Genomic DNA, 25,637 nt, shown 5'->3' on the forward strand with positions numbered 1-25,637 from the left:
TCTCCTTCCTCCATGAAGGTGCCAGGGATTGAACTTGGATCACCAGGCTTGGAGGCAAGCACCTTTGACATACTAAGCCACTGCCGTCCATAAGAACATTACACAAAGACCTGGAATCTTCAAAGCCAAGCTGTGTATGATACACAGAAGTGGGAAAGAGGCAAATCATTTATTTGTTACTAGGTACTTTTTCTTGTGGGAAGAAAGTTTTTTGTTAATTCACTCAACATTTATTGAGAGATGCAAGCCATCAAAGAAATGGCCCCTCCAGAAACTAGACACTACAGACCAAGGGTGAACGCCTAGCCTGGATCACCGCAGCTCAGGAAGAGGCTGCAGAAACAGAAAGTGCCCTAGATCCTTGAAGACTTTACAATTGTTTAAAATCACTTAAACTCTCTGGTAAAAGATATAGATACTGACTAATTATTACATAATTTATTTTTATTCATAACTCTGTATACTGTTAATTCTTAAAGTAATTTCATTCTTCCTAATCCATTATTAAAATATTTTTTTCATGCCCATTAGCCTTCTGTTTCAGCATCTAATTTCTCTCCTCCTCCTATGATGCTCCAGGACTGCCCTTCATGTTAGCAGCCCCATCTGTCTAATATTTACATTCTGTTCCCTCAGTCTTGCCAGGTTCTGCTCTGGAACATTGATGTCATCTGCTTCTCTCGGGCCTCAGACCCCGGGATCTAGTTTCAGTCAGAGCAACCTCTAGGCAGACACAGCCCACAAAACAAGGTTATTCATACACCTGCCAGGCCCAGCATCCAGTCTGCAGGTATGCATGCTGGTACCTGGCTCTCCTCTGCTCGCCCACAGTAGTAACAAAACCTCCCTTTAGAATTCGAGATAAGAGCTTTGGAGTGGTCCTTGTTCCATCTCCCCGCCTCCCAAACTTTAGCAGTAATACACCAAACCTTGGCAGCTGGGCTGGAGGAGGAAGGCAGGGGACAGGGAAGGAACCAGAACATGGAGATTTGCTTTGCTGCTAGGCAGTAGTTATCTCTCTGGACAATATTAAGCTTGAAGGAACAGCTGAATGTTTTCCCCAGTGACTTCCCAAATCATCTGTGTCCCAGGTCCATTTCTTATCTTCTCCTTCAAGGGAAATAGAGAGAACAAAGCGTTAGTCAGTCTAGAAATGAATCTAATAATTGAATAAGATGAAGAGCGGAGGCTGGAGTCAGACAGTCATGGTTTAATTGAGGCCTTGTGAGCTGGGTGGTGAGAGTACACACTTATATGGCTGAAAATATCAAGTGAGTTAAGCATGGGAACCTTGAAAGGAGTGCCTGCAAACAGGAAATAGTCTTACAGCAGCCTCACCCTATCCAAGGGGGATACGTCCCAAGGCTCCAGCAGAAGCCTGAACACTCGGGTACCCTTAACCCTGCATGGTGGACGAAGGTAATCTACCCAGTCCGTGTTGTTAGCACTTACAGCCCCTTCGTACCACCACGACTCTTGTACTTTGGAGCCATTATTAAGCAAAGCAAGAGTTACTTGGACACAAGAACCGTGAAACCTGTTAGCGGAGATGGCTGTCTAACAACAGAAAGAGGCATATACTATGTGGATACACTACATGGAGGAATGGTAAATGTCCCAAGTGAGATGGAGACAGGCCACGCCAGAGTTCACTGTGCCACTCAAAGTAGTGTATGATTTAAAACTTATGAACCGTCTACTTTCCAGAATTTTCCATTTGGTATCTTCAGACTGTAGCTGGCATCATGAGACTAAGGGAAGCCATACCTCAGTTAAGAGGAGACTACTGTAGGCGCAGGGCCCAGATGCTGTTTTACAAAGCTTCCATTCCAGCCCCACTGCAGGACAAACAAAACTCAAGACAACAAACATTTAGTAGGCCCCTGTAGTCTCTACTTTTTACAAGGTGGTGAAATTTAATTTGCATATCATTATCTATGCAAGTTAACATTTGATACATAGATCTTTCAACAGAATATGAAATGAATGAAAGAAATGTAATTTTCTTTCAGAGGCTCATTCAGCATGGTGAACATTTGTAATGCTGGTCTCGAACTTGCAGCCAGGCAAATCAAAGTCAACCTTGAGATCCTGATACTACTGCCTCCACTATGGGTTTAAGTGGTACTGGAAACCGAACCCTGGGGAGCCCTGGGCTTTGTGCATGCGAGGCACACATCTACCACCTGAGCTCTGTCCCCCAGTTTGCTACTTCTCTTTAACCCCAGAGAAAAGACTTTGGAGCAAAGAGAAGGGACACAGAAGAGCAGTACCCTCAGCCATACCTGGTCTTGGATTTGTACATGATGACTGAGAACAGTGAACATAGAAAGAGGGGGAGGGGAAGGTTAACATAAGGCTAGGGAGCTTGCGAATGACACATGTGTGGCTGCGAAAGGTACAGACAGAACAGATCTTGTCATCTGTGGAGACCCAGCTCACACAAGGAGAGGAAGGGACAGAGAGGCCCCCTCTGGGAGCATGGGCACAGACATTTCCAACTACTCCCTCACCAGCATTTTGGGAAGACAAATAACTGGCTAGAATGTCATTGTGGTGGCCTTCTGGAACTGCAGTGGCAGCAGCCCAGTCTCCAGGGGCAGTGTGGCCAGTGTCAGAAATAGCAAGCTGGCGAGACCGGTCCAATCGGGTGACTCAGCCTCCCTGGTACAAATCCAAGAGTTTCCCTCCCTGCAGTCATCTGACTGCTTTTGTTTGTACCTAGCCTAAAAGTGTGCAACAGCACACACAATACACCACCACACAGAACACTGCAGAAACTACCCAACAAAATTCAATGCATGGTAGTGCACATCTCTGATCCCTGCCAGCACTTGGGAAGCAGAGGCAGGTAGATCTCTGAGATCCAGGCCAGCCTGGTCTATAGAGTGAATTCCAGACCAGTCAAGGGTTTACACAGTGACTGTCTCAAAACCAACAAAATCCTCAATACAGCACACCACAACACAGGACAATCGACATAGCGCAATACAATATGACATGACCAGTCTATATCTGAGATGTTCCCAAGGACCATGTACTTTGGACTTGAAGGCTTGGGCCCCAGCATGTGTGGTCCAAGGGTTGAAAGGAGTGGAACTCAGGTAGCTGAAGCCACAACATCACTGGGGCCCGGGAGTCCAACACCAGCCTGGGAAACAGCATGGCCTTGTGTCCTAGTTAGGATTGCCATTGCTGTAAAGAGATAGCATGACTAAAAGGAACTCGGGGAGGAAGGGGTTTATTTGGCTTATACTTCCACAGTAGTTCTCAGAGGGAAGTCAGGATAGGAACTCAAACAAGGCAGGACTGGAGGCAGGAGTTGATGCCGGGGTCATGGAGAGATTCTGCTTACTGGCTTGCTTCCCCTTGTTTGCTTGGCCTGCTTTCTTATAGAACCCAGGATCACCAGCCCAGGGGTGGCCCCAACCACAATGGGCTGGGCTCTCCCACATCAATCATTATGAAAATGCCCTACAGGCTTGCCTATAGCCTGATCTTATAGAGGCATTTTTCTCAGCTGAGGTTCCTTCCTCTCAAATGATTCAAGCCTGTGTCAAGTTGACCTAAACGCACAGCCTGCATCAAGAAAAGAAGAGGTGTGTTTGGCTAGAGGAAGCCGAGTCACCACACTAGACTTGTACCTTTGAATGGGATATTAGAATCCCACTCTCCTCCCATCCCCCTCCCCACATGAGGTAATCCGTTCCCTGTGTCACATGTACCCATCGTAGGGTACTATTCATGGATCAAGGAATGTTTTGTTATTTGTTTTGATTTCTGAAACTTTGAAGAAAATTTGTAAAAATATTTTTAAATAGATTTTTGTTAAAAGGGGTCATATAGAACTCCAGCTGTGGGAACTAAAAAAGGGGGGCCCTGGGGAAGGAGGGGAAGAGACCCACACCCCACCAGAGTTTCCCTACTCTCTGGTCATTCAGGCATGGGAGAGCTGCTACCAACCCTTTCCACTCATCCCTGGGTGGGCATTCCTCTATCCCACTCTTCAGGGAGTCGCCAAGGGGCAGCCCTATCTGGGGAACCTGAAGCTACCTTGCTAAAGCCCCGGGGTTATAGGAGAGAGGGATGAGGGAAGAGGTTCCCAACACTGACCAGAGTGTGCAGCGGATCTTGATGGAGCAGAGACTCTATGGTTTAAGAGCTTTATTATAGAAAGGCAGGGGGAAAGAGAGAAGGGGGAGAGGGGAAGGCTAGAGAGAAAGAGAGTAAGAGAAACAAGAGAAGAAGACAGAGAGGGGAGAGAGGGTGAGAGAGAGAGAAGGGTAAGAGGGAGACAAGAGAGTAAGCAGTAAGAGAGTGAGGTGAGGCTGAACACCCCTTTTTATGGTCTTTACTGTTGCTAGGTAACTGGGAAGGAGTTTAGCCTGAAGGTCAGAAGCTTGGGCCATTGCCTACATGACTACTGACAATGCTTCTCTTGTGGGGACTGTGGGAGGCGGTAACTTAGGCAGGAGCATAAGGGAACGCCTACCATGTCATGGAGGTGAATTATGACCATCGGGGTTCAGACCTCAGCTCAACTGGAGACCAGCCTGCAATTCCCCACACCCAGCTAATATTTTAATTATGAAATTCAGTAGTTAGGAAGTCGCTTTGTCCAATAAACATATCTGTATATTCAGTCTCATTATTCAGTCACTGTGACCAGTAAGCAGCCAGGGTCTCTGCCCACAGCAGGAGACCTTCTGTAAATCAGTCTAAGTCCTGCCCATTGACCTGTAACTCCAGCTCCAGGGGGACCTAATACCTTTGGCCTCTGCAAGCATCTACACTTCAGTGTATACAGAGAGGGGGAGGGAGAAAGAGAGCGAGAGAAAGAGAGAGAGAGAGGGAGAGGGAGGGAGGGAAAGAAAGAAGGAGGGAGTAAGGGAAAGAGGAGAGGGAGAGTTTTAAACTAATAAACTTTTTAAAATTATAAATTAATAACATTTTTAAAGGAAATGAAACTTACTTCTCACAGTTGCAGAGGCCAGAAGTCCAAGTTCAAACCTGCAGGAATACTTGAATGGTGAGAAATATTTGCTGGTTCACAGATGGAACCTTCCGGCTGTGCCCTGGCTCTCTGGCTCCTCTTGTTATTTTATTTTAGGCCCAGTAGCAATTTTATTAGAGAGGAAACCAACTTAAGCGAGCCCCTGGGACCTAATCCAGGCTCTCTCCCTCTCCTTGAAAGAGACCTATATGAAAAGGGCTCTGTAGCTTAAGTACAGAAGCTTTGCCTTTGAAGCTTTAACTGTGAGCAGCTGTGGGGCCAGGGAGCCTGATGAGAGGAACAGAGAAGCCTGTGCAGAGGTGCACGGGGTGAGGAAGAGGTGTCCAGAGAAAGAATGGCCAGAGTGCCAGAAGACTTGCTCAGGATCTGGGCTGGTCTATCCCCTCCCCAACACACACACACACACACACACACACACACACACACACACACACACACACACAGAGAGAGAGAGAGAGAGAGAGAGAGAGAGAGAGAGAGAGAGAGAGAGAGAGAGAGAGAGAGAGAGAGACTGAGAAACTGAGAGACTGAGAGACACAGAGAGAAGGGGAGATGGAGAGGGTGAGAGAAAGGAGGAGAGAGAGAGACAGAGAGAAAGAGGGGAGGGGCCAGAAGGAAAAGAAACATGACACCTTTTACAATTAGAACAGGTAGGCTTAGCAATGAGGCTCTATAAGCAACTGCCTGGGTTCTCCTTTATAAAAAGTCATCCTAGCCAGGCATAAGTGTGGCTCATGTCTTTAATCCCAGCACTTGGGAGGCAGAGGCAGGCGGATTTCTGAGTTCAAGGCCAGCCTGGTCTACAGGGTGAGTTCCAGGACAGCCAGAGCTACACAGAAAAACCCTGTCTCGAGAAAAAAAAAAAAAAAAAAAAAAAAAAAGAATTGCCTAGATCACTTTGGTCTGTGGGCAAGTCTGTAGGGGATTGTCTTGACCTTCAGTTGAAGTCGGAAGGTCCAGTTCATTGTGGGCAGCACCATCCCTAGGCATGTTGGTCCAGGACTATATAAGAAAACTAGCTAATCATGAACTAAGAGGCAGCATTCTGCCATCGTGTCTGATTCAGTTCCTGCTGCGTCCTTGCCCTGACTTCCCTCAGTGATGGACTGTTGACCTGGCGGTGTGAGCCAAATAAGTGCTTTCTCTCCTAGGTTGCTCTGCTCAGCATTACTTTATTACAGCAACAGGTGGAAAGTAGAGTCAGTAAAGGGAGGTGAGCAAGCAGGGACTGTGTAGGGTTGATGACTTTTGAAGGGTCGCTATGGAATGTGGAGACATTGTTCATCACCTCCTTAGAGGACAGTCTCAGAGAACAAGACCAACATTGAAGACGTATGTCCCATCAGACTGACAGGCAAATCTTGTCCTCTGACTCCTCTTTCTATCTCCTTCTTGAGAGGAGCCTGGCGTGCTCAATGGTTCTGTTTGATTCCTGGAAACACTGAGGCACAGCCCAGCAGCATGAAGAGGCCCGATAGGTTTCCGTGTCTCACCGAGCCACTACATCGCAGCAAGCGCTTTAGGGAATATTTTCACATTCTCCATTTGCCTAACAGGGAACCATTCTAAGAGTTGAGTTTTGACCAAAAGCACACACCAATAAATCAGTGTGGTAAGGAATGACCTTCGTAGCTGAGCTCCTGAGACGTTTATGCAGCCGCTTGGGACAAGGCTTCCATTCTCTGCCTCGGGCAGGGAAAGAACAGAGTTTCCAAGTCTGAATCAGCCCAGTATTAGGAGTGTTTGGGTTTTGAATGTGTTACCAACTAAATTTAATTCATACTGAACCCAAGATCCACATGTGGAATCATTATGCTTCTAAACACATACAAAAAAAAAAAATTCTTATGCATGACTATTTCAGTCTTTTCCTCCAGAAATGTCTCTCCATTCCTTCAGAACAGAGAGGGCATAGTTTTGGGTGACTGAATAAAAATTACCCTAGAGGGTAAAATTGAAATTATATGCACAACCGACTCACTACAGAAAATGTTTCCTTCAGAGCTGGAGAGATGGCTCAGCAAGTAGGAGTGCTTGCTTTTCTTGTAGAAGACCTGGGTCATTCATAAAGAGTGAGACATGGATTAGGTACCAGGAGAAAGGCATGGAGGCTGGAAACTGTTTCTTTCATCACAAGTAGGGGTGCTGTTCTCATTTGGCTTTTAAAAGAAGGGTCTCAAGCAACCCAGGCTGACTTCAAACTCACTATGTAATAACCAAGGCTGGTTTTGAACTCCTGATCTTCTTCTGTCCATCTCAGAAGTGCTGGAGTTATAGATATGAGGCTGTTAGTGTTAACCATCACCTTGGTGTCTGGCATTTGAGCTCCGAGTAACTCAGTTGGTAACTCTGGGGAGCCTTAGGAGGTGTGGCCTTGCTAGAGGAGGTATATCACTGAGGGTGGGCTTTGAGAGTTTAAAGACTGCCATTTCCAGTGTGTTCTCTCTGCATTCCTTCAAGGTGTCCACCCTCAGCTTTCAGCTTCTAGGTCCAGTAACCACGCCTGCTTGCTGCCACATTTTTCTGCCAGGATGATGATGGAGTTTTATCCCTCTAGTACCATAGACCCAAACAAGCCCTTCCTTCTAGATGTTGCCTTTATCATGGTGTTTCATCCCAGCAATCGAAAAGTAACTAAGACAGGTATATGCCGTATGCCTGGCCTCAACAGGTACTGTCTGCCTGTTCTTCTCCTCATCCCCAGAATTTCTTAGAAATGGCTCTGAGTGACTTGGGCAAATTGCCTAAAAGCCCCTTTTCTCTTTATGGCTGCAAATTTATGTATTATCATTTCAGTTTTTAATTTATTTTCAGTTGTTTTGTTTTGTTTTGTTGTTTTTTTTTTTTTCTGTTTTGAGACAGGATCTTGCTAGGAAGCCCAAGCTGACTGTTAATGTATAATGTTCCTCCAAATCTAGACTAGCCTTAACTCATGGCGCTCCTCCAACTCCATCCTCCCCAGTGCTGGGATTAGGAACCTCACTATGACATTTGACACTTGGCCACAAGAGAACAGAGCTAGTCCAGAGTGCCGGGGGTCCAGGGCAGAGGGACTGTTTTGGTTGTAAGAAAGGTGGTCATTTCTCCAGGCGATCGAAGCGAGGTGACGTTCCAGGTCTACTGAGACTCATTACTGATGGCAGCACACAGTCCGATAGCTTGTCCCCGCCCTCAGCATCCCTCACTTCTGCTCCTGCAGGTGTCGTGGGTGCACGGGCTGGCTTTCTTGGACCTCTGCCTCATCTTTCTTCTCTTGTGCTTCAGCCTGCGCATTCTCTTCTTCCGCCACTTCGCTCTCATGGCGCAGGAGTCTCAAGGAAGATGGCACTAAGACCAAGCCACTTTGGCCTTTTTTAAAAACAGGATCTTACACTCTAATTAGCATAGCCCAGGATTGCCCGAAAGTTACTATGTAGCCTAGACTAGAACTTACAGCAATCCTTCTACCTCATTTGCCTGAGTGCTGAAGTTGTGGGCATGAGCTGCCACACCTGATAGGAGTTTTTAAATTTTTAGTACATTTATTTTGTGTGTACGTGCACACACACACTTACTCACTCACATGTGTATATATGTGGGGGAGGGCACACACATCGCATCTTTCAGGATTTGATTTTCTCCTTCTACCATGCAGGTCCTGGGTTTCAAACTCAGGTTATCGGGTTGGGCAGCAATCACTTCTATCTGCAGATCCATATTTCTGACCCTAGTTTTAATCTATTGTTCACTTTGAGAATAGATTTAAGGGAAGAGAGAGAAATTCAGCTTTAAAAATACAGAATTCTGGGCTGGAGAGATGGCTCAGTGGTTAAAAGCATTTCCAGAGGGCCTGAGTTCAATTCCCAGCAATCACATGGTGGCTCACAACCATCTATAATGGGATCTGATGCCCTCTTCTGGTATGTCTGAAGACAGTGACAGTGTACTCATATACACAAAATTTAAAAAAATAAAAGCAAAAGAAAAAAGAGAAAATAAAAGCTGATTTTAAAAAAAAAAAAAACATAATTCTATCAAGTAATGGTGGTGCATGCCTTTAATCCATGTGCTTGGAGGGCAGAGGCAGGAGGATCTCTGAGTTCAAGGCCAGCTTGGTCTACAGAGTGAGTTCCAGGAAACAACAAGACAACAACAACAACAACGACGAATAGAACGTCAAACCCTGCCTCTCTACAAAGCATCACTTGTTGAGAAATTGGGGAATCTTCAAACACAATAGTCCATTCAGTCTTCTCACCTCATCTGCAGGAAGGAAATATATTCAGGCTTCTGGTCAGCTCAGAGTGTTTCCCTTGAGGTCTCTGTGGCTTGACAATGTCCACAAAGCCCTATGTTCCTCATGGTTTGGCCATGAGTGTGTGACTCCATTGGGAGATACTGGGACTTTTGGTCCTCACCTTTAGTGGGTGGGACTTAGGGGAAGGATGTTAGAGCATTGGAAGCGTGCCCTGGAAGGGGATATTGGGATGGTGTTGAACAACCCTTCTCTACCTCATGCTCCTGCCATGAAGTCTTATGCCACTCCGGACTCAAAGTGATAGGGAGAGGTGACTGTGGACTGAAATCCTGAAGTATGAGACCACATAAATCCTGCTCATAAGCTGGCTCATCTCAGGTGTTTGTCATAGTGACAGAAAGCTGGGTAACAAAATCTCTTTTGGGATGTGATAAGGCTGACCCTCTGCCAATGGCACAGAGACCTGCTACATGGCATCCAGGAGATAGTGGAATCAGAGGGGAGCCAGGCTGTGTGGTATATTCCACTCTTCCCTAGTACAGAAACTCCGCTTCCAACTGAAAACAAGATCGTTGTAAATGTCACTGCTCTACACCCCATCTGGACTCCCAAACACAAGCTGCCTCGCTTCTGAATCAGATGCCATCACCCACTGAAAAGTGTCCTGCATCCAATTTGGCTAGCATCGGGGTCTCAGCTCAGTGAGAGACTCACAGCTCTCCTTCAGCAAAGCAGCCCTACGTGACTGTCATTATTGCTCCTGAGAAAGACACAGGGTGGAGCGGGCAGCAGGGAAGACTCATTTCTCCAGAGATCTTCCAGCCCCGAGGAGCACAAACAATGGAGACAAATACTAATGGCTCATTTATGGATTTAAACATTTGTCTGCATGAAGAACTCCAGCAAGCACTGCCATCTCTATGAGACTCCCTGAGGGAATGTCAGGAAATTGGCACCCCAGTGTATCCGTCTATAAACTAAGACAGTGTTCAGTCAAAAATCCAAAACATGTGGTCTGGGAATGGCAACTCGAGCAGGAACCAGCTTGCCTGAGCCAGTCCTGAGTGGAGAGGCCCTTCAGAGGTCGGTTTTGGGGAAAAGCATTCAGATCCCTTAAAGATGTGTTGGTATCCTATTAGCTCTCACCAGGAGCCCCCTTCTCAGAATGATGAGACACAAAAAGCTTGGTGTCTGTGGCAAAACACTTGCCATGCAAGAGTGAGAAGCAGGGTTCCCCGGTACCCACACAAATGCTGAGTGTGTATGGTAGCCTGTCTCTAAGCCCTGTGTTAAGAAGGTAGAAACAATGATCCCCAAAGCAAGCTAATACGTTAGACTATCCATCCCAGTTGGTGACTCTGGATTCCACTGAGAGAGCCTGTCTCGATGAATAAGGTGGAAAGTGATGGATGAAGACTCCTTGTCCAGCCATGAGCACAATGTGCACACTCACATACTCACATAGATGCACACACACACACACACACACACACACACCACATATGCAGACACACACATTCACACGTATGTAAGCTGCAACATGAGTACATGTGTACATGTGCACACAAACACACAGAGCCTCAGGAAAAAGAGGCATCAGGTGCAGAGATGTGTATGAAGCTGCAGGCAAGAACTTCCTAGCTATAAATAACCCATCACTATGGGGAACAGGTCTTCAAGAGCACAGTTGTCCTCAGAAACTCCTGAATTAAGTTCCATTTGTGAAATTGTATATGCAGTAAAAAGATTTCCAAGCATAGACTTCCACTCCATGTGTTATTCCCTAAGGAAAGCCATGTGAAACTCTTCCAAGAGGGAACAAATGTTTGTTTCCAGAATTTCAAATGATGTCCCAATATGTGGCTGCCTTGATTGTAACAATTGCCGATGTCTCAGCGGAGGTGTTAGACCACAAAAAGCTTTCATGCTACAAGCCAAAAGACCTTTGGGGATCTACATTCAACATTTATAAACACAAGGCAATATTTGTATAAGCACTTTGTGTTCTAGTTAAAGGATGAGGAGAGATGGATATTTATTGAACTTTGACAATGAGCTGGGTGCTTTGCCTACCTCATCAGACTAGACAATAACCTGAGCTACAGGTTGTCACTACTTCCACTGAGTGGAGGAAACCAGGCTCCCCAAAGCCACTTGCCTGATGTCACATAGGAGCACACAGCAGTCATTACACAGTCTCCCCAGGTTCTCCAGGTCACATTTGGGATACTTCCTGCTAGAGCAGTCTTTATAGTTCACTGTTGATCACTACCAGACAGCTACGAGAAGAATGAGTCTTTGATAACGATAGAAAAGACAGAGCCCATCATATCACATATATAGGTAACAATACAAAGTCATCAGTGCATGACCCCCATGCATGTAGAATGCTTCCCTCTGTATCATAGTTAGGAGATTTAAATGTGCTTAAATTGCATTCCAAGCACAAGCTAAAAGCCTCCAGCATTCCACTGTTTCTGTCCACAATTTCCCCTGCTGTCCTCAGACCACAGTCTCAATGGATACAGTGTTGCCGTTGCCCTCCTGGCGCCTGGGTTGCATTTCATCTTTGAAAGCCCTGGTCAGGACGACTTTTAAGGACTCCCTGAAGCGCTTCTTCTTACTGCTGCCCACAAAAAAGTAGATGAAAGGGTTGGCGCTGCTGTTGATGGTGGAGAAAAGCAAGGAGATGTTATGCAGGTTCCCAAAGGCTGACCAGTACTCGTAGTACAGCAAGTAGAGGACCCGCATGGGCATGGCAAAGATGAGGAATATGATAATGGTGACCATGATGACAATGTACAGCTTCGAAGAATGGGAGGCCCACGTGTTCTTCCGTATCTTCACCACCAAGATGGTGCTGGACACTAACATGAGCGGAGTGAAGACCAAGAAGCTGAGGATGGCTATGAAGATGATGACCGCCCGGCAGTCACTCCGAGAATGACTCTCTTCTCCGCTGTCAATACACATGACATACTCCATGGTGGTCACCAAGCACGAAAGTGCCCACAGAAGGGCACAGACGAATGCTGACTGGTGCTTGGGGCGGTGGCATCTGTACCATATGGGGTAGAGGACCGATAGGCACCTCTCCACACTGATGGCTGTCAGCAGATAGAGGCCCGTGTTGTAGCCAAATAGAAAAGTCACCGATAATGTCACGATTGTGTAGTGATGGCCAGAAGAGAGTTCATAGTCTAAAGCATAGTCAATGGACAGGATAAAAATACAGAACAGAAGAGAGATATCAGCAATGGACAAGTGGGTAATGTAGACCGTGAAGGGATTTCTCCTCATCCGGAAGCAGAGGAACCAGAGGAGGATCCCATTCTCCACAAAGCCCAGAGGGGAGATGCTCATGATGACCCAGTGCACTATGGGAATGGGTGGGTGTGAGCTCCCCAGGGAGGCATTTCTGCTGGAGGTATTCATGGCTTTCTCTTCAGCAAGGGATGTCATATTTGACTGGTCCATGAGGAGTTCTTGCCCTGGGTCACTTCAGGTCATTTTCTGTAGATAAATCAAACAAACAAGATGTATGAAAGTTTCAAGAATTGAAATGAAAGAGACAGCTGAGGGGTGAGGGTGGCTCAGTTAGGAAAGTGTGATCTTTGCAAGCACAAGAAAATGAGTTGGATCCCCTAAACCCACATTTTAAAAGCAAACAAATAAACAACAATAACAACAACAACAAAAACCACCTAGGTGTGGGGCCTGGAGTGATGATTCAGTGATTAAGAGCACTCGCTTCTCTTGCAGAGGACCTGGGTTCAGTTCCCAGAACCCATGTAGAGGCTCATAATCTGTAATTCCAGTTCTGGTACATACAGCGTCCTCTTCTGGCTTCTGTGGGTACTGTATACATGTGGTCTATACACACACATGCAGATAAAAAATTATACACATAAAAACATGTATTTTTAAGAGCTAGGTGTGATGACACACATTTGTAATCTCAGCACTGGGAAGAGATAGAGAAATCCTTTGAGCTTTCTGGCCAGTCAGCCTAGACTACGTGGAAAGTTCCAGGCCAGTAATTGATCCTATTTTTTAAAAAAAGTGCAAAGCAGCCGAGGAACAGCTCTCAAGACCAACTTCAGGCCTCCATAAATAAATATACCCATCTACATACATATGTACCTGCATGCCTATGAATGCACACAGAGAGAAATAATAAAATAAAATAAAATAAAATAAAATAAAATAAAATAAAATAAAAAAGAGAGAGCTACAAATCATAACCTTGACATTGTGGGTAGAAAGTTTAGATCCTGGAGAGATGGCTCAGTGGCAAGAGACATCCTGCTCTTACAGAGGACCCAGGTTCTACACCCAGCACCCACATGGGTGCTCCTAAACAGCCTGTAACTCCAATCTCAAGGGATCCAACACCCTATTCTGACCTTCAAGGACACCTGGCATATGGTGCACAAACATACATACAGGCAAAAATGGGAACAAATCACTCACACATACAAAATAGAATTAATAAATAGGGGCTAGAGAGATGGCTCAGTGGCTAAAAATGTATTGCTCTTACAGAAGACCCAGGTTCAATTCCCAGCACTTACCCAGTGGTTTACAAGCATCCCAATGGGGGAATCTGGTGCCATCTTCTGACCTCTGCAGATATAGGCATGCAGGCGGTGCACATACATGCATGCATGCATACATACATACATACATACATGCAGGCAAAACAGTCATCCAAATAATATTAAATAATTTTTTAAAGAAGCAAAAATAAACCGGAGAAATTTATTCTGATGCTCTATTTTATTTAACCTGATGAGTTCAAAATAGCATTTAATCATTTATCCAATATGAAATTAAAATTGAAAAAAAAGGATGTGTCTTCCACATGTAGCATCTACGCTAGCAGCTGTGCCATATCTCCTGTGCTCAACAGGACCAGGTGACCAATGGCCACCCTGTAGGAAATGATACACGTTTAACATCGAGCCACACTTCCTGTGTGGAGCGGGTGACTGGTGGCTACCCTGTAGTACACCTCAGGCTTCAAACGCTCACAAAACGAAATGTCTCATACAAAGATGGGTAGTCTAACTTCTTAGGAGCAGACTCAAACCAAATACTGGAAATGTGTAAAACCAGACCTAAGCTGTGTTCTTAGGAAAGGTGACAGGGGCATCCTGCTGTCTCAGACAAGGCTCAAGTTTCAAGTCCCTCCAGCCTCAAAGGCAATCAGCTCTTGGTTTCTTGCCAAGAGGGCTCTCCTATTTGATTGTAATCATGGGGTGCAAGGGGTCCCCACCACTGTGCCTGCCTGCCTCCCCTCTCCTTACTCCAGAGCCCTAAATTCACAGCCTGTTCCTCCTTACTCTGAAAATGTGTGTCCCACACTTTCATTTTATGTTCCAGGTCCCACCCACCCCACCACCCCAACCCCCCCGTTCAACTTTTCTCCCTTTCTCAAAAAAGCTTCTAACTAAATTCACAGAAAGAGTTGAGAAAGCGGTTTGAACACTTTGGGCCCAATTGCGTGTCTTTTTTAAAAAACTCAAACCCACCTTATTTAATTCTATAGTTAGAGATTTCTCTTTGTGGTGATGGAACAGGCTTTCTCCATTCTTTCAAGATTGAATTTTAAGTCATTGTACAGAGTGTTAAAAATAAGAACCACGGCGTAGTTTTGCCGGGGAGAAAGAACAGAATCTAATTCAGTTCTGTGAGTGGAATGAAGGAGAGCTTGCCAAAACCAGGCAAGCACACAGCAAAGTATAGCTTTACATGGTTTTAAGGGAGGCCTTATATCACTGGGGTTTGAAAGGTCAGCAGGAGTTCATTTGCTGAATAAGGGGGTGTCTTAGTCAGGGTTTCTATTCCTGCACAAACATCATGACCAAGAAGCAAGTTGGGGAGAAAAGGGTTTATTCGGCTTACACTTCCATACTGCTGTTCATCACTAAGGAAGTCAGGACTGAAACTCAAGCACGTCAGAAAGCAGGAGCTGATGCAGAAGCCATGAAGGGATGTTCTTTACTGGCTTGCTTCCCCTGGCTTACTCAGCCTGCTCTCTTATAGAACCCAAGACTGCCAGCCCAGAGATGGCACCACAAGGGGCCTTTCCCCCTTGATCACTAATTGAGAAAATGCCTTACAGTTGGATCTCATGGAGGCATTTCCCCAACTGAAGCTCCTTTCTCTGTGATAACTCCAGCTGTGTTAAGTTGACACAAAACTAGCCAGTACAAGGTGGGGGGAGGCATTTTAAGAAAAAAGAACACTGTGGACAGGAGCATTAAAACCAGGAGGTACAGAATGTCCCTACTAGCTGGACATAGTTTATGTCTGTAATCCTTACAGTCAGGAAGCTGAAGCAGGAAGATCATTACAAAGCCAAGACCAGCCTGGTCTACACAGTGAGCTCCAAGCTAGCCAGGACTATGTAGTAAGATCCTGTCTCAATCCCAGTACTACAAAATGAATGGTTTTGGCCAGCTGGGCATGGTGGTACACACACATTTAATCCCAGTGTTTGGGAGGCAGAGGCAGATGGACCTCTGCTTTCCCCCAGAGAAACAGCACTCCCTTCTGCCCAGGGCATCCTAGGGAATGAATACTGTTTTCTGAGTTAGGGTAAAATTCACAAACTGCACAGTCAGGCTAATTTTGATCGTGGGGTTAGAATGCAAATAGTTAAATTACAAAAACTAAGTATCACTAAAAACAACGAATATAATCCTTCCGTCGTGTTGTTAGAGTGAAATTTTACTTAAATGAACACATTGCTTTAAAAAAAAAATCACTTCCCAAATGTTAATCAAGAGGAATTTCCAGCTATCCAGTAGCAGTTTGGGAGTCCTGGGAACCAGCTGGCCCTCTGTACCCATCTCTCCAGTCCCTATCCTCCTCAGGCTCCTAGCTGTCTTGCACATCTGCTGTGAGCAGCTGGGGTATTTGACCATGCACAGCACGATGTGAGCAGAGCCAAAGTGGCGGCTCAGAATTTACTCTAGCCACACATTCCCAACAGCCCACAAACACCATCATTGAGCTCCCAGACGAGAGGCCTCACCTCCCTGGAGGGATGACTGACTGGTCTGGGGCCACTTCCTGTCTCCAGGTAGACCCAGCTCTGGGACAGCAGGCTCTTTGTCCAGACAAGCAAATCATCTCGTTATAGAGTAACTGGAGTCGCAGACTGCATGTTTACCTGGCTGGCAGGTCTTGGTGGGGAACACAGCGGTGGGAACCTCAATTGGGGACAGAGGGCTAGAGGCTTGGGGCAGTCTCGGTGGCATCGGTGGCATCGTTAGTCAGTTAGTCAGTGGCTCTGGCAGGATCACAGAGTTTCGCTCCCTCCTCCCTGTTCCTCATGGAAGCGCCTCCTAGGGAGAATGAAGTTTCCTGGAGCATCAGAGTGCAGACATTAAGGCTTTAACATCCGAAGACCCCTTCTTTGCTGCCTAACTATGGACACTCTCACCAATGTGAGAGGCTGGGAGGGAAGCCATCGTAGCCCTCGTCTAACAGGGAGGAAACGGAAGGAGTTATGCTAGAGCCTCTCTGCAAGGCACAACCTCACAGGGGCTCCACCACCCATGACTGCTTCACAGCAGCTGCCGGGCCCTGGGCAGCAGCATAGTGGAGCCTGAAAATGCTCACAGATCCTAATCAGGGAGTTGGCCAAGTCTCCTGACTGCCAGCCAACAGCTGAGCTTGTGTCCCACTCAACAGAGAGCAAAGTACTAGTTTAGCAGAGCCTCTCACTTCACAGACAAATGGAAGCTGGAGAGATTGGACAGTGGACCAACACTCACCACTAACACAGGGTCCAGCGAGCCAGAAACCCCGACCTAAGCCCTGCTGCCTCACCCCGCTGCAGGTCTCACCCCTTGCAGAAGTCTTCTTGTGCTTACATTTTGTCTTCTACTCTAGCCCTCCTATTTGACGACTTGAAGGCACCATGTTCCCTGATGGATGGGACTCATTGCCTTCTAAGACCTAAGATTGATTTCAAATTGTGATCTTGTCTGGGTGGGTCCAGGATTCCTGTGCCCTGTCTACATTGAAAGTCTGTCTTGATGTTCATATTAGTAATCACAGAGGAAGATTACTACAAGCTGGAAGACAGTATGACCTATGTAGAGAGTTCTAGGAACGTCATCAAGAAACGGAGTGGCCCTTGGGGACAGATTCTTCCATTCCTACCTGGGTAAAAGCCCCCCCCCTCCAAGCCATCCTAATGGGCTCCTCTGTAAGCTACTTAGCTATGATACAAAATGGGAGGATTTTAATTTATATCACCTTTTATTCCTATCATAAAACAATATGTTCTCATAGCAGAATATTTGGAAATTTCACACATAAGACAAGTACTCAAAACTAACCTTATTAAACACTCAGAATAGTCCCTTAGATTTTTTTCCAATGGCTCAAACACATTTTTGTTTGTTTGTTTGTTTGTTTTAAATTGGGATCAGTCTAGGATAAGGGTTGTTATCATACATTTTCTCATTTGATAACATATTATATTTCTTCCTATCGGGGTAGTCTCTAAAATGTATTTATTTTCTGCTAATCCTCCAACCTTGAACATACCAACTGCTTCTAATTTTTCATCATTATTTGAAATATATATATATATATATATATATATATATATAAATTTACAATCACATCCAGGTACTTACAATCAGATTCATAAAATGTGGGTGAGTGTACACAAACACATGCATCTTTACCAACCTCTCCATATTTATAACTTCCTCCTACGACAGTAAGGTACCTGGCTCCCATCATTCACCATTCACATGTGTGCAAACAACCTGCTAAGAAGCCCTCCTCTATGACTGAGCAGCCCACACTGCCACTGTGCCCTGCTTTGGAACAATTTTCTCATTTAGCAGGGGTTCCTTGTCCCCTTTACCTCCCACACAGACAGACGCCCTCCTGCCTTGTCTGCTGCGGACATCCTCTGCTAGGGCCCCATTCCTCCATGCCCCCACCCCTCTGCTGGGCTGCCTTCCCTGCTCAGGCAGACACCACTCACCTTGAGAAGTAGCTGAAAGACGATGCTTAGTAAAACACACCCATCTGTAGGAATTAAAACAACAGTAGGCAGTTTGTACATTCACACCTGAGTGTAAAAGGTTTGGTTTTTGTTTTCTTCAAAATTAGTAGAGGTTCTATTATGTCCTTAAACTGTCACAAATTGTTCTGAGAATCTGGGATTTTTTTCCTTTTTCTGGCATTGGGTAGCTCTCTGATATTATGCATCCCCTACTGAACTGTTTCTTTTTCTGGGACACAGACACCCCTGCATAAATTCTCTGAGTTCTTTGGGTTTTGTTTGTTTGTTTGTTTGTTTGTTTTTTAAAGATTTATTTATTTATTTATTTATTTATTTATTATATGTAAGTACTCTGTAGCTGTCTTCAGACACACCAGAAGAGGGCGTCAGATCTCGTTACGGATGGTTGTGAGCCACCATGTGGTTGCTGGGATTTGAACTCCGGACCTTTGGAAGAGCAGTCGGGTGCTCTTACCCACTGAGCCATCTCACCAGCCCCCTGTTTGTTTGTTTTTTAAGATTCTACTTTTGGGGGGCTGGAGAGATGGCTCAGAGGTTAACAACACTGGTTGCTCTTCCAGATGTCCTGAGTTCAAATCCCAGCAACCACATGGTGGCTCACAACCATCCGTAACAAGATCTGACTCCCTCTTCTGGAATGTCTGAAGACAGCTACAGTGTACTTACATATAACCAATAAATAAATCTTTAAAAAAAAAAAAAAAGATTTTACTTTTCAGCCCCTACAACTAAGGCTCAGAAACATCAAAGAAGAGGGGACGGGAAGACTGTGAGACCCAGAGGCTCAGGACATCTGTGCCAAGATAACATCTTCTATATAGGCCAGAGAGGCTGCATCGGTGAAGTCTCAAAAATATAGCTGCCTAATAAGACCTGAAAAATGACAATACCAGTTGTCATGCCAAGAAAGATGGGGGAAGGATTGCAAGACTTTACCCCTAGATGAGAAGCTTTAGATTATTAATGGCTGCTGAGAACGAGAAACTCTACCTTCTCCAGGAATGAGTCCTTTGATCATTATCCAATCCCAAGGGGATAGCCTTAAACACACGAGTGTATGATGATGCTAAAGAGGCTCGCAAGGTTGTATTTATAAATGTATATGTATATGTGAGTATATATATAGCAATAATACTTAAAGAATAAGAGGCCCATGACTGTGAGAGGGAGTGGAAGGACAAGAAAGGGGGTATGGTGTGTTTCTGTGTGCGTGTGCGCATGTGATGCTCAGCTGAGTGTAGTGCCCACACAGGCCAGAAGAGGCCATCAGACCCCCTGGAGCTGGAGTTACAGGTGGCTGTGAGCTGCCCAGTGTGGGCTAGGAACTGAAAGGGGAGTCCTCTGCAAGAACATGCTGAGCCATCTCTCCATCTCTCCAGCCTCAGACCTGTCTTTACCTGTTGTCGCAAAGGCGTCTTGTGACAGAACCCAGGCATGACACCCCTAATTGCCTTCTATGTATTGCCAAAGACAAAGTAAAAGACAGCCAGCATCTTATTATCTCTATGCCATTTGTCAAGTCAGAACCTCTTCCTTTTCCTTCCCAAGGAGACTGGAATCTACTTGGGAATCTACTTGGATGCGGCTTAAGTCCCTCGGCAAGATCCCTCTAGTGGCTCTGACTTCCAAGTGTCAAGGGCCTAGAATGTGGTCAACCTTATTTCTGAGAACGGTCATTGTTTTCTCAGTAGATGTGGCAGAGACTGCAAAAGAGACTTCATCATGCGCCATTACAGTGCAGAGGTCTCTGCTGTCTGTGCCTAATGCTGTCTGGCTGCAGAGCTTAGCTTTCAAGCCAGCTGATCACAGATGCAAGCCCTAAGCCAAGAAACCTGGCCCCTCTAAACCTTGGCTCCTTCACACAATTGGCATTTTTTTTTAAAATGTATTTCTGGGAGGCTGAGATAGGAGAAAAACTAGAAACTGAAAATCTAGAGATTGGAGAGTTCTTTGCCAACAGGAGCCTTGTGGAAATGTCAGGCTGAGACGATGAATCAGCAAGCAGAGGAGAGCAAGCATGGCGGGTTCCCTAACTGTGGAAGGAGGGGAGTGTGCAGAGCCAGGTCCCTGACAGCTCCTCCTGGGGCTTACTCATCTCTCCCCTGAATGTGTGAGGAGCACTTCGCACAGCGGAGCTGATAGCAGACTGGGGAGAATGGATGCGGACAGAAGGCACGTGCATGCAAGCCTGAGAACCTGAGTTCAAGTCCTACAACCCACTGTAGGTGGGAAGAGAGAACTGACTCCATCAGTTTCTCCTCTGACCTCCACTCATGTCTCCATGCATGTGCTCGCGCATGCGCGCACACACTCTCACACACACACACACAATGATAATACATTTTATCTTCTTAAAACAACAAATGCCACATCTTTATGTACCTTCTCTAGAAACTCAGGAGCAGATGCCCCCTCCCGCTTTCCTGCTCATTTAAACAGTCTTTCCTGAGCCCCAGACTACACATCTTCTGAGAGAGGGACAGGAGAGGGTAGGGGTAGGGAAAGAAAGGATAGAGGCAGAAAAAAATAAAAGAAACAACAATAAACTAGGGATTGGAGGAGTATGTATCTGAAACCTGCTGTGTGTAGATACACTTCTCTCTCTCTCTCTCTCTCTCTCTCTCTCCTCTCTCTCTCTCTCTCTCTCTCTCTCTCTCTCTCTCTCTCTCTCTCTCTGTGTGTGTGTGTGTGTGTGTGTGTACACTAACCTGCACACTAACCTGCACAAATAGAAAGCCATTTGTGAGATGGCACTTCCGTTGCAAGGCAGGGCATGTGTGGGGCAGCACAGCTGTCCAGTGTTAAGCATATCACCCTCACACCATAGCCACCTGGGCAGAGAGGCAAGGACAGGTCCCCCTGCTGAGTTTGCAGGAGAATCAACTTAGTGCACAGTTATCTGGGGTAGAGGGGCATTATGTCTCCCTTGGGGCATTTAGCTTGCCTGGCCGCTTAGAGTTCAAGCTCAGCTGAGTGGGCTCCTCTATCTAGTGTCTGAATGCCCTTCAAAATGTAGGACAGCCCCACACCAGAACTCTTTAGTCTTCAAATGTCCACAGTGCTGAGCCTCCCTACTCCAGAGGCCACCCTGGCTTGGAAATACCGCTAAGATATGCCAAAGCCTGTTTAGTATATACTCTGTCACCACTGGACTGGATAGGGCTTCAGAAACTTTGGTGCTAAGGAAAGCAAAGAGAAACCTGCCCGGCTTGCCTCTAGCCATGCCCGGTGGCTCTGTCAAGCAGGAATCGGGTACTGTTATAGCCCAGTTCCTCTCTTACTCCTGATGTGACCTTGAAAGCATCTACATCCACCATCCAATCTGTGAATCAGTCCTCTGATTCTTCCATACCTTCCCAGTCATGAGTCAAGACGACGACAAAGCTATGGCAGAAGTTTCAACCCAAAAGTTGGAAAACAGTATCTGGGAACATTTCCCCCCCCCCCCCAGCAGAAAAGCAAATTTCCCCAAATGAAGGCAGTGGGAGACAGAAGTTTTTGCCAACACACACTGACAGCAAATATGACTCCACAAAAAGCAATCGGCATAGAAATCGCTGCCTGGGTGACAGCTCTCAGAACGGGAGAGATCTTACTGTGCTTGTTAAGAGCATCTGAACAACTCCACACGCTGGAGCGTGGACTCCCTGGTGTCCTTTGCTCGAGAAGGGTCAGAGGTGACAGCAAGGGAATGGCTCCTTTGAATCCTGTGGCATCCGTACCCGGCCAGCCTGCCAGGTCCCCGGTCCCAGCATCTCCCAGGATTGCTGCAGACGAGTCTCTGAAGTCAGAACTGCTCTCCCACTGCTGAAATATTTGAGCTGCACTAGGCAGATGGTCCCACGCTTATCAGCAGAAGCAGAACTTCAGATGGCATCATCCGCTGACACACAAGTGAAAATCTGTGCCCTGAGCCACAGTGGGAATGGGCTGTGGAGAGCACAAAGTGGCTCGTCACCCTCAAAGACAAGGGCCAGCCTGGGTTAAGGAGAACGGTGCTCCTGAGACATTATGCTGTCTTAGAGGGCAGAATACATAGGACCCATTCCTATTCCTAGCTGAGCTCAGAAATGATCACATGACCTGCACTGAGCTCTTGAAGACTCAGTGTTCTTCACTATAAAATGGATTTTTAATATTACCTCAGAAAAGTATGAGTATTAAAAGGGACACATAGCCGAACATGGTGGCACACACCTTTAATCCCAGCACTAGGGAGGCAGAGGCAGGCGGATTTCTGAGTTCGAAGCCAGCCTGGTCTACAAAGTGAGTTCCAGGACAACCAGGGCTATACAGAGAAACCCTGTCTCTAAAAACAAACAAACAAACAACATCAACAACAAACAAAACAAAACAAAAAACAAACAAACAAAAAAGGGACATGTATGTCTAACTCTGCATAGAGGAAGGCACATGGATAAATAATTCAGGATGCATTCCCTCTTACAAGTCCTTGGAGTATATCACGAACAGTTTAGTGCAGAAAGTTGGGCTGAGGTAATGGAGAGAAAGGGAAGCCAAAGTAGAGAGGTCTGTGGTAGAGGAGGTTTGTCTGCCCTGTGGCAGTACACAGGCAAATTCCTTCCCAGGAATTGTGCTAGGTACAGGTTCTCACACAGGAACTCAGAAACACATTAAACCTCTTTTCCCCTGACCTCTGCCCACTTTTTTTCCAAGAACCCAAAATAAAACCAAGCAAGAGAATTCTAGATCACCTGGATCTCAAGTAGCCACGCCCACAGTGATGGACCACAGGTAGCCACGCCCACAGTGAAGGACCACAGGTAGCCACGCCCACAGTGAAGAGCCACCCTTGCTCCACACCTCTTCTTTTCAGAGGGCTTCCTCTGGTTACCACAGCGTCAAAGCAGCAATGACCCTGGAACCAGTCAGATCAAAGGGGAAGAAAGGTGGTTCCAAGCCATTGGAAAGCAGGTGTCCACTCAAACTCTTTCCAGAGCAGGTCTGAAGGGCAGGAGAGCAATTGTCTTGCAGGAAGCCCCATTCTCAGTTCTCCCTGGGGCCAGGGGTGAAGGGGTGGGGACCACAGGACAGAGGTTTACCCCAAAGACCTTCAGAGCACAGCTGGTTCCAGCAGCAGGCGCAGACAGACAGAGGATAAGTCAACAGAACCAGTGAGCTCTGGCCAGATGTCAAAAACACTCTCCCGTTACCTGATTTCCATGTCCCAACAGAGGGAAAGGCCTGCCTCCTGGAGAAGTTTCAGGAGCAAAATCAGAGAGAGAGACGGGAAACGCCACTAAGGACAAACTGCAAGGTAGAAAAGGAAGGACACACCGTGGGGAGGGATTCATGAGAAGAGCCAGTAGGATCCAATGAGAGCCAAGAAAGGGGCTGGCCAAGAGGTTCCCCTGGCATGGCATGCGGGAGGGGCGAAGGGGAGGAAGGAAGGAAGGAAGGAAGGAAGGAAGGAAGGAAGGAAGGAAGGAAGGAAGGAAGGAACAGAAGGATCTTCTCTGCTCCTCAATCCACATTTGCAGCTTCTTAGAGCTGAGACAGTCCGGATTTGGGGAACAGTTGTCCCCAGGCGGGTAGTGGAATCCTGAGCAGAGTGACCAACTAGAGAGAAGGCTCCACCTTCCTTGTTTAAGTCAACAGAACAGAGGAGCTCACCAATTTACTTTTCCCATCTCTTATCACAACAGAGATGCCTGGCCACTCTGGCCAAGGACCAGTCGCCCAATCTGGAAGTTGTTACTAGTCACCAGGTGAATGCAGAGCAGAGCTCCCAGGAAGCTAAGAGGTCAGCTGGTCTCCAGGGAAGGGGACTTCTGCTAGGGATCGCTCTCCTCCCACAGAGTGAGTGGGTGGGAGAAGGTGCCAAGTGTTTTGTGACTAATTGGCACCACCAACAAAACAGGAACTATCACAGATGGGGCTGGAGTTTCATTTGTGGTAGATAATTATTTATGCTTAGAGAAAATACAGCAACTTACTGTAAAAATAAAGCTGCCTGCATTGAAGCCACAAATAGGATGGCTATTTCTGTGCTTGGTTTGTCGTTGCAAGGAATCATTTTCTTCAGAGGTGGGAAGATTTGAGGGGAAGGAGGTATTGAAAGAGCAGGAACAGGGCCAACCAACCCCGGGGAAGAGAAGTCTGTGGCCCCCAACTTTCCTTCCATAGAAGTTCTAGACTTCACTCCCGAGAGATAAGTCATACCTTCCAGAGTTCCTTAAACATGCCCGTTCCTCCTGTCAAACAACAGAAAGATGAAAAAAGGCCTTGAAGGGCTCAGAGAAGCAAGGGAGAAGAAAAGATAATACAAAAGTAGCTTAAGGAAGGATTTTGGCTCACAGTTCAAGGGTCTGATCCGTCGTGGTGGGGAAGGTAAGAGGACAGGAGCTTGGGGCAGCTGGTCACATTCCATCAACAGTCAGGAGGTGGAGAGCAATGAACGCTGCCGCTCAGCCGGCTTCCTTTTTCGCATTCAGTCCGGAACCCTGACCCATGGTATGAAGGCCGCTGCCCAGAGGCTTCCAAACTCAGTCAGTCACCCTAAGAGATAATCCCTGAGGTATGCCAAGAGGCTTGCCTCCTAGGTGAGTCATGTTAACAATTAACATTGACTATCACACACGGTAACCCAGGTAGCCAGATGGTAGATTCATAGTGGTGGAGTCCGTATGTGGCAGAGCGGCAAAACCCAGAAGTGGATCGACCCCTGCTCCCTGAGTTGGAATCCCCTCCTTCTAACTTAAGCCCCATGTCTTACGTTCCAAAGCCTCTTAGTACCTGGGTGGGGGCCGGGGGTGGGGCGGGGCGGGGGGGGGGGGGGACTTGACTCTCGCTGACCTAGGGAAGCAGTGCACTTCAGCCGTACCCTCATATGTATCCTCACCTGGAACCAAGCTCTGCCCAGTCCTAGATGTTGATTGTCGATCACAGGAAGATAGCCTCAAGCGCTTCCCCAAAGCTGAGGGCTCCCTTCTGACTTTGAGAATCCAGAGAACTGGAAGAGCTGGTAACTAGAGAGACAAAAGGAAGACGGGTCAGAGCCACAGAACATGCTGACAGACAGCCCAGTGTGCACTGTCCTGCTCCACCATTTGGAACAGAATTGACCTCAGGGATGCTAGAAATCCTATCTTCCAAACCTGACTAGAGTCAAATTGGCTAAGCGGTTCTGGATCTCTCTGTTGTGACTAACAGGCTCTCAGAACAGAACCAGCCCCCCATCTTCCTGATTGACAGGCTCTCAGGGCAGGACTTTCCCACCCTCTGCCCTCTAATCCTGCAACAGTCTTCAGATCTCAGTGACCAGATGAAAGCCAAAGATAAAACCCTGAAAATGAAACTCTCCC

At 46.6% G+C, this 25,637-nt stretch overlaps 1 protein-coding gene, 1 long non-coding RNA gene and 1 pseudogene across 13 annotated transcripts in view; 1 reads left to right on the plus strand and 2 right to left on the minus strand.

Moving 5' to 3' along the window:
- Airn (antisense Igf2r RNA) overlaps window positions 1-25,637 on the plus strand; it is a 118,574-nt gene that overhangs the window by 88,496 nt on the left and 4,441 nt on the right. The window contains exon 2 of one of the 2 annotated variants that reach the window (NR_027772.1): window positions 19-317. The exons of the other annotated variant lie outside the window; for it this stretch is intronic. This is a non-coding gene — a long non-coding RNA (antisense Igf2r RNA). Of the gene's footprint in view, window positions 1-18; window positions 318-25,637 lie in introns of those variants that run through there. 2 annotated transcript variants of the gene reach the window in all.
- Window positions 8,009-8,352, minus strand: Gm17592 (predicted gene, 17592; annotated as a pseudogene).
- Window positions 9,035-25,637, minus strand: part of Mas1 (MAS1 oncogene) — a 29,310-nt gene continuing 12,707 nt past the window's right edge. Inside the window, exons 4-9 of one of the 11 annotated variants that reach the window (NM_008552.5) lie at window positions 25,175-25,301; window positions 24,631-24,831; window positions 24,496-24,527; window positions 18,271-18,314; window positions 16,432-16,606; window positions 9,035-12,764 (exon numbers count right to left, since the gene is read on the minus strand). In NM_008552.5, the coding sequence (NP_032578.2) occupies window positions 11,754-12,728 (975 nt within the window). In that variant the 5' untranslated portion in view covers window positions 12,729-12,764; window positions 16,432-16,606; window positions 18,271-18,314; ... (1 more) ...; window positions 24,631-24,831; window positions 25,175-25,301 and the 3' untranslated portion in view covers window positions 9,035-11,753. Of the gene's footprint in view, window positions 12,765-16,431; window positions 17,815-18,270; window positions 18,315-21,908; window positions 22,117-24,495; window positions 24,528-24,630; window positions 24,832-25,174; window positions 25,302-25,637 lie in introns of those variants that run through there. The other 10 variants (XM_011246190.3, XM_011246192.3, XM_011246191.3 and 7 more) reach the window with 10 other exon arrangements.

Source organism: Mus musculus, chromosome 17 (assembly GCF_000001635.26).
Source record: "Mus musculus strain C57BL/6J chromosome 17, GRCm38.p6 C57BL/6J".
Classification (NCBI taxonomy): domain Eukaryota; kingdom Metazoa; phylum Chordata; class Mammalia; order Rodentia; family Muridae; genus Mus; species Mus musculus.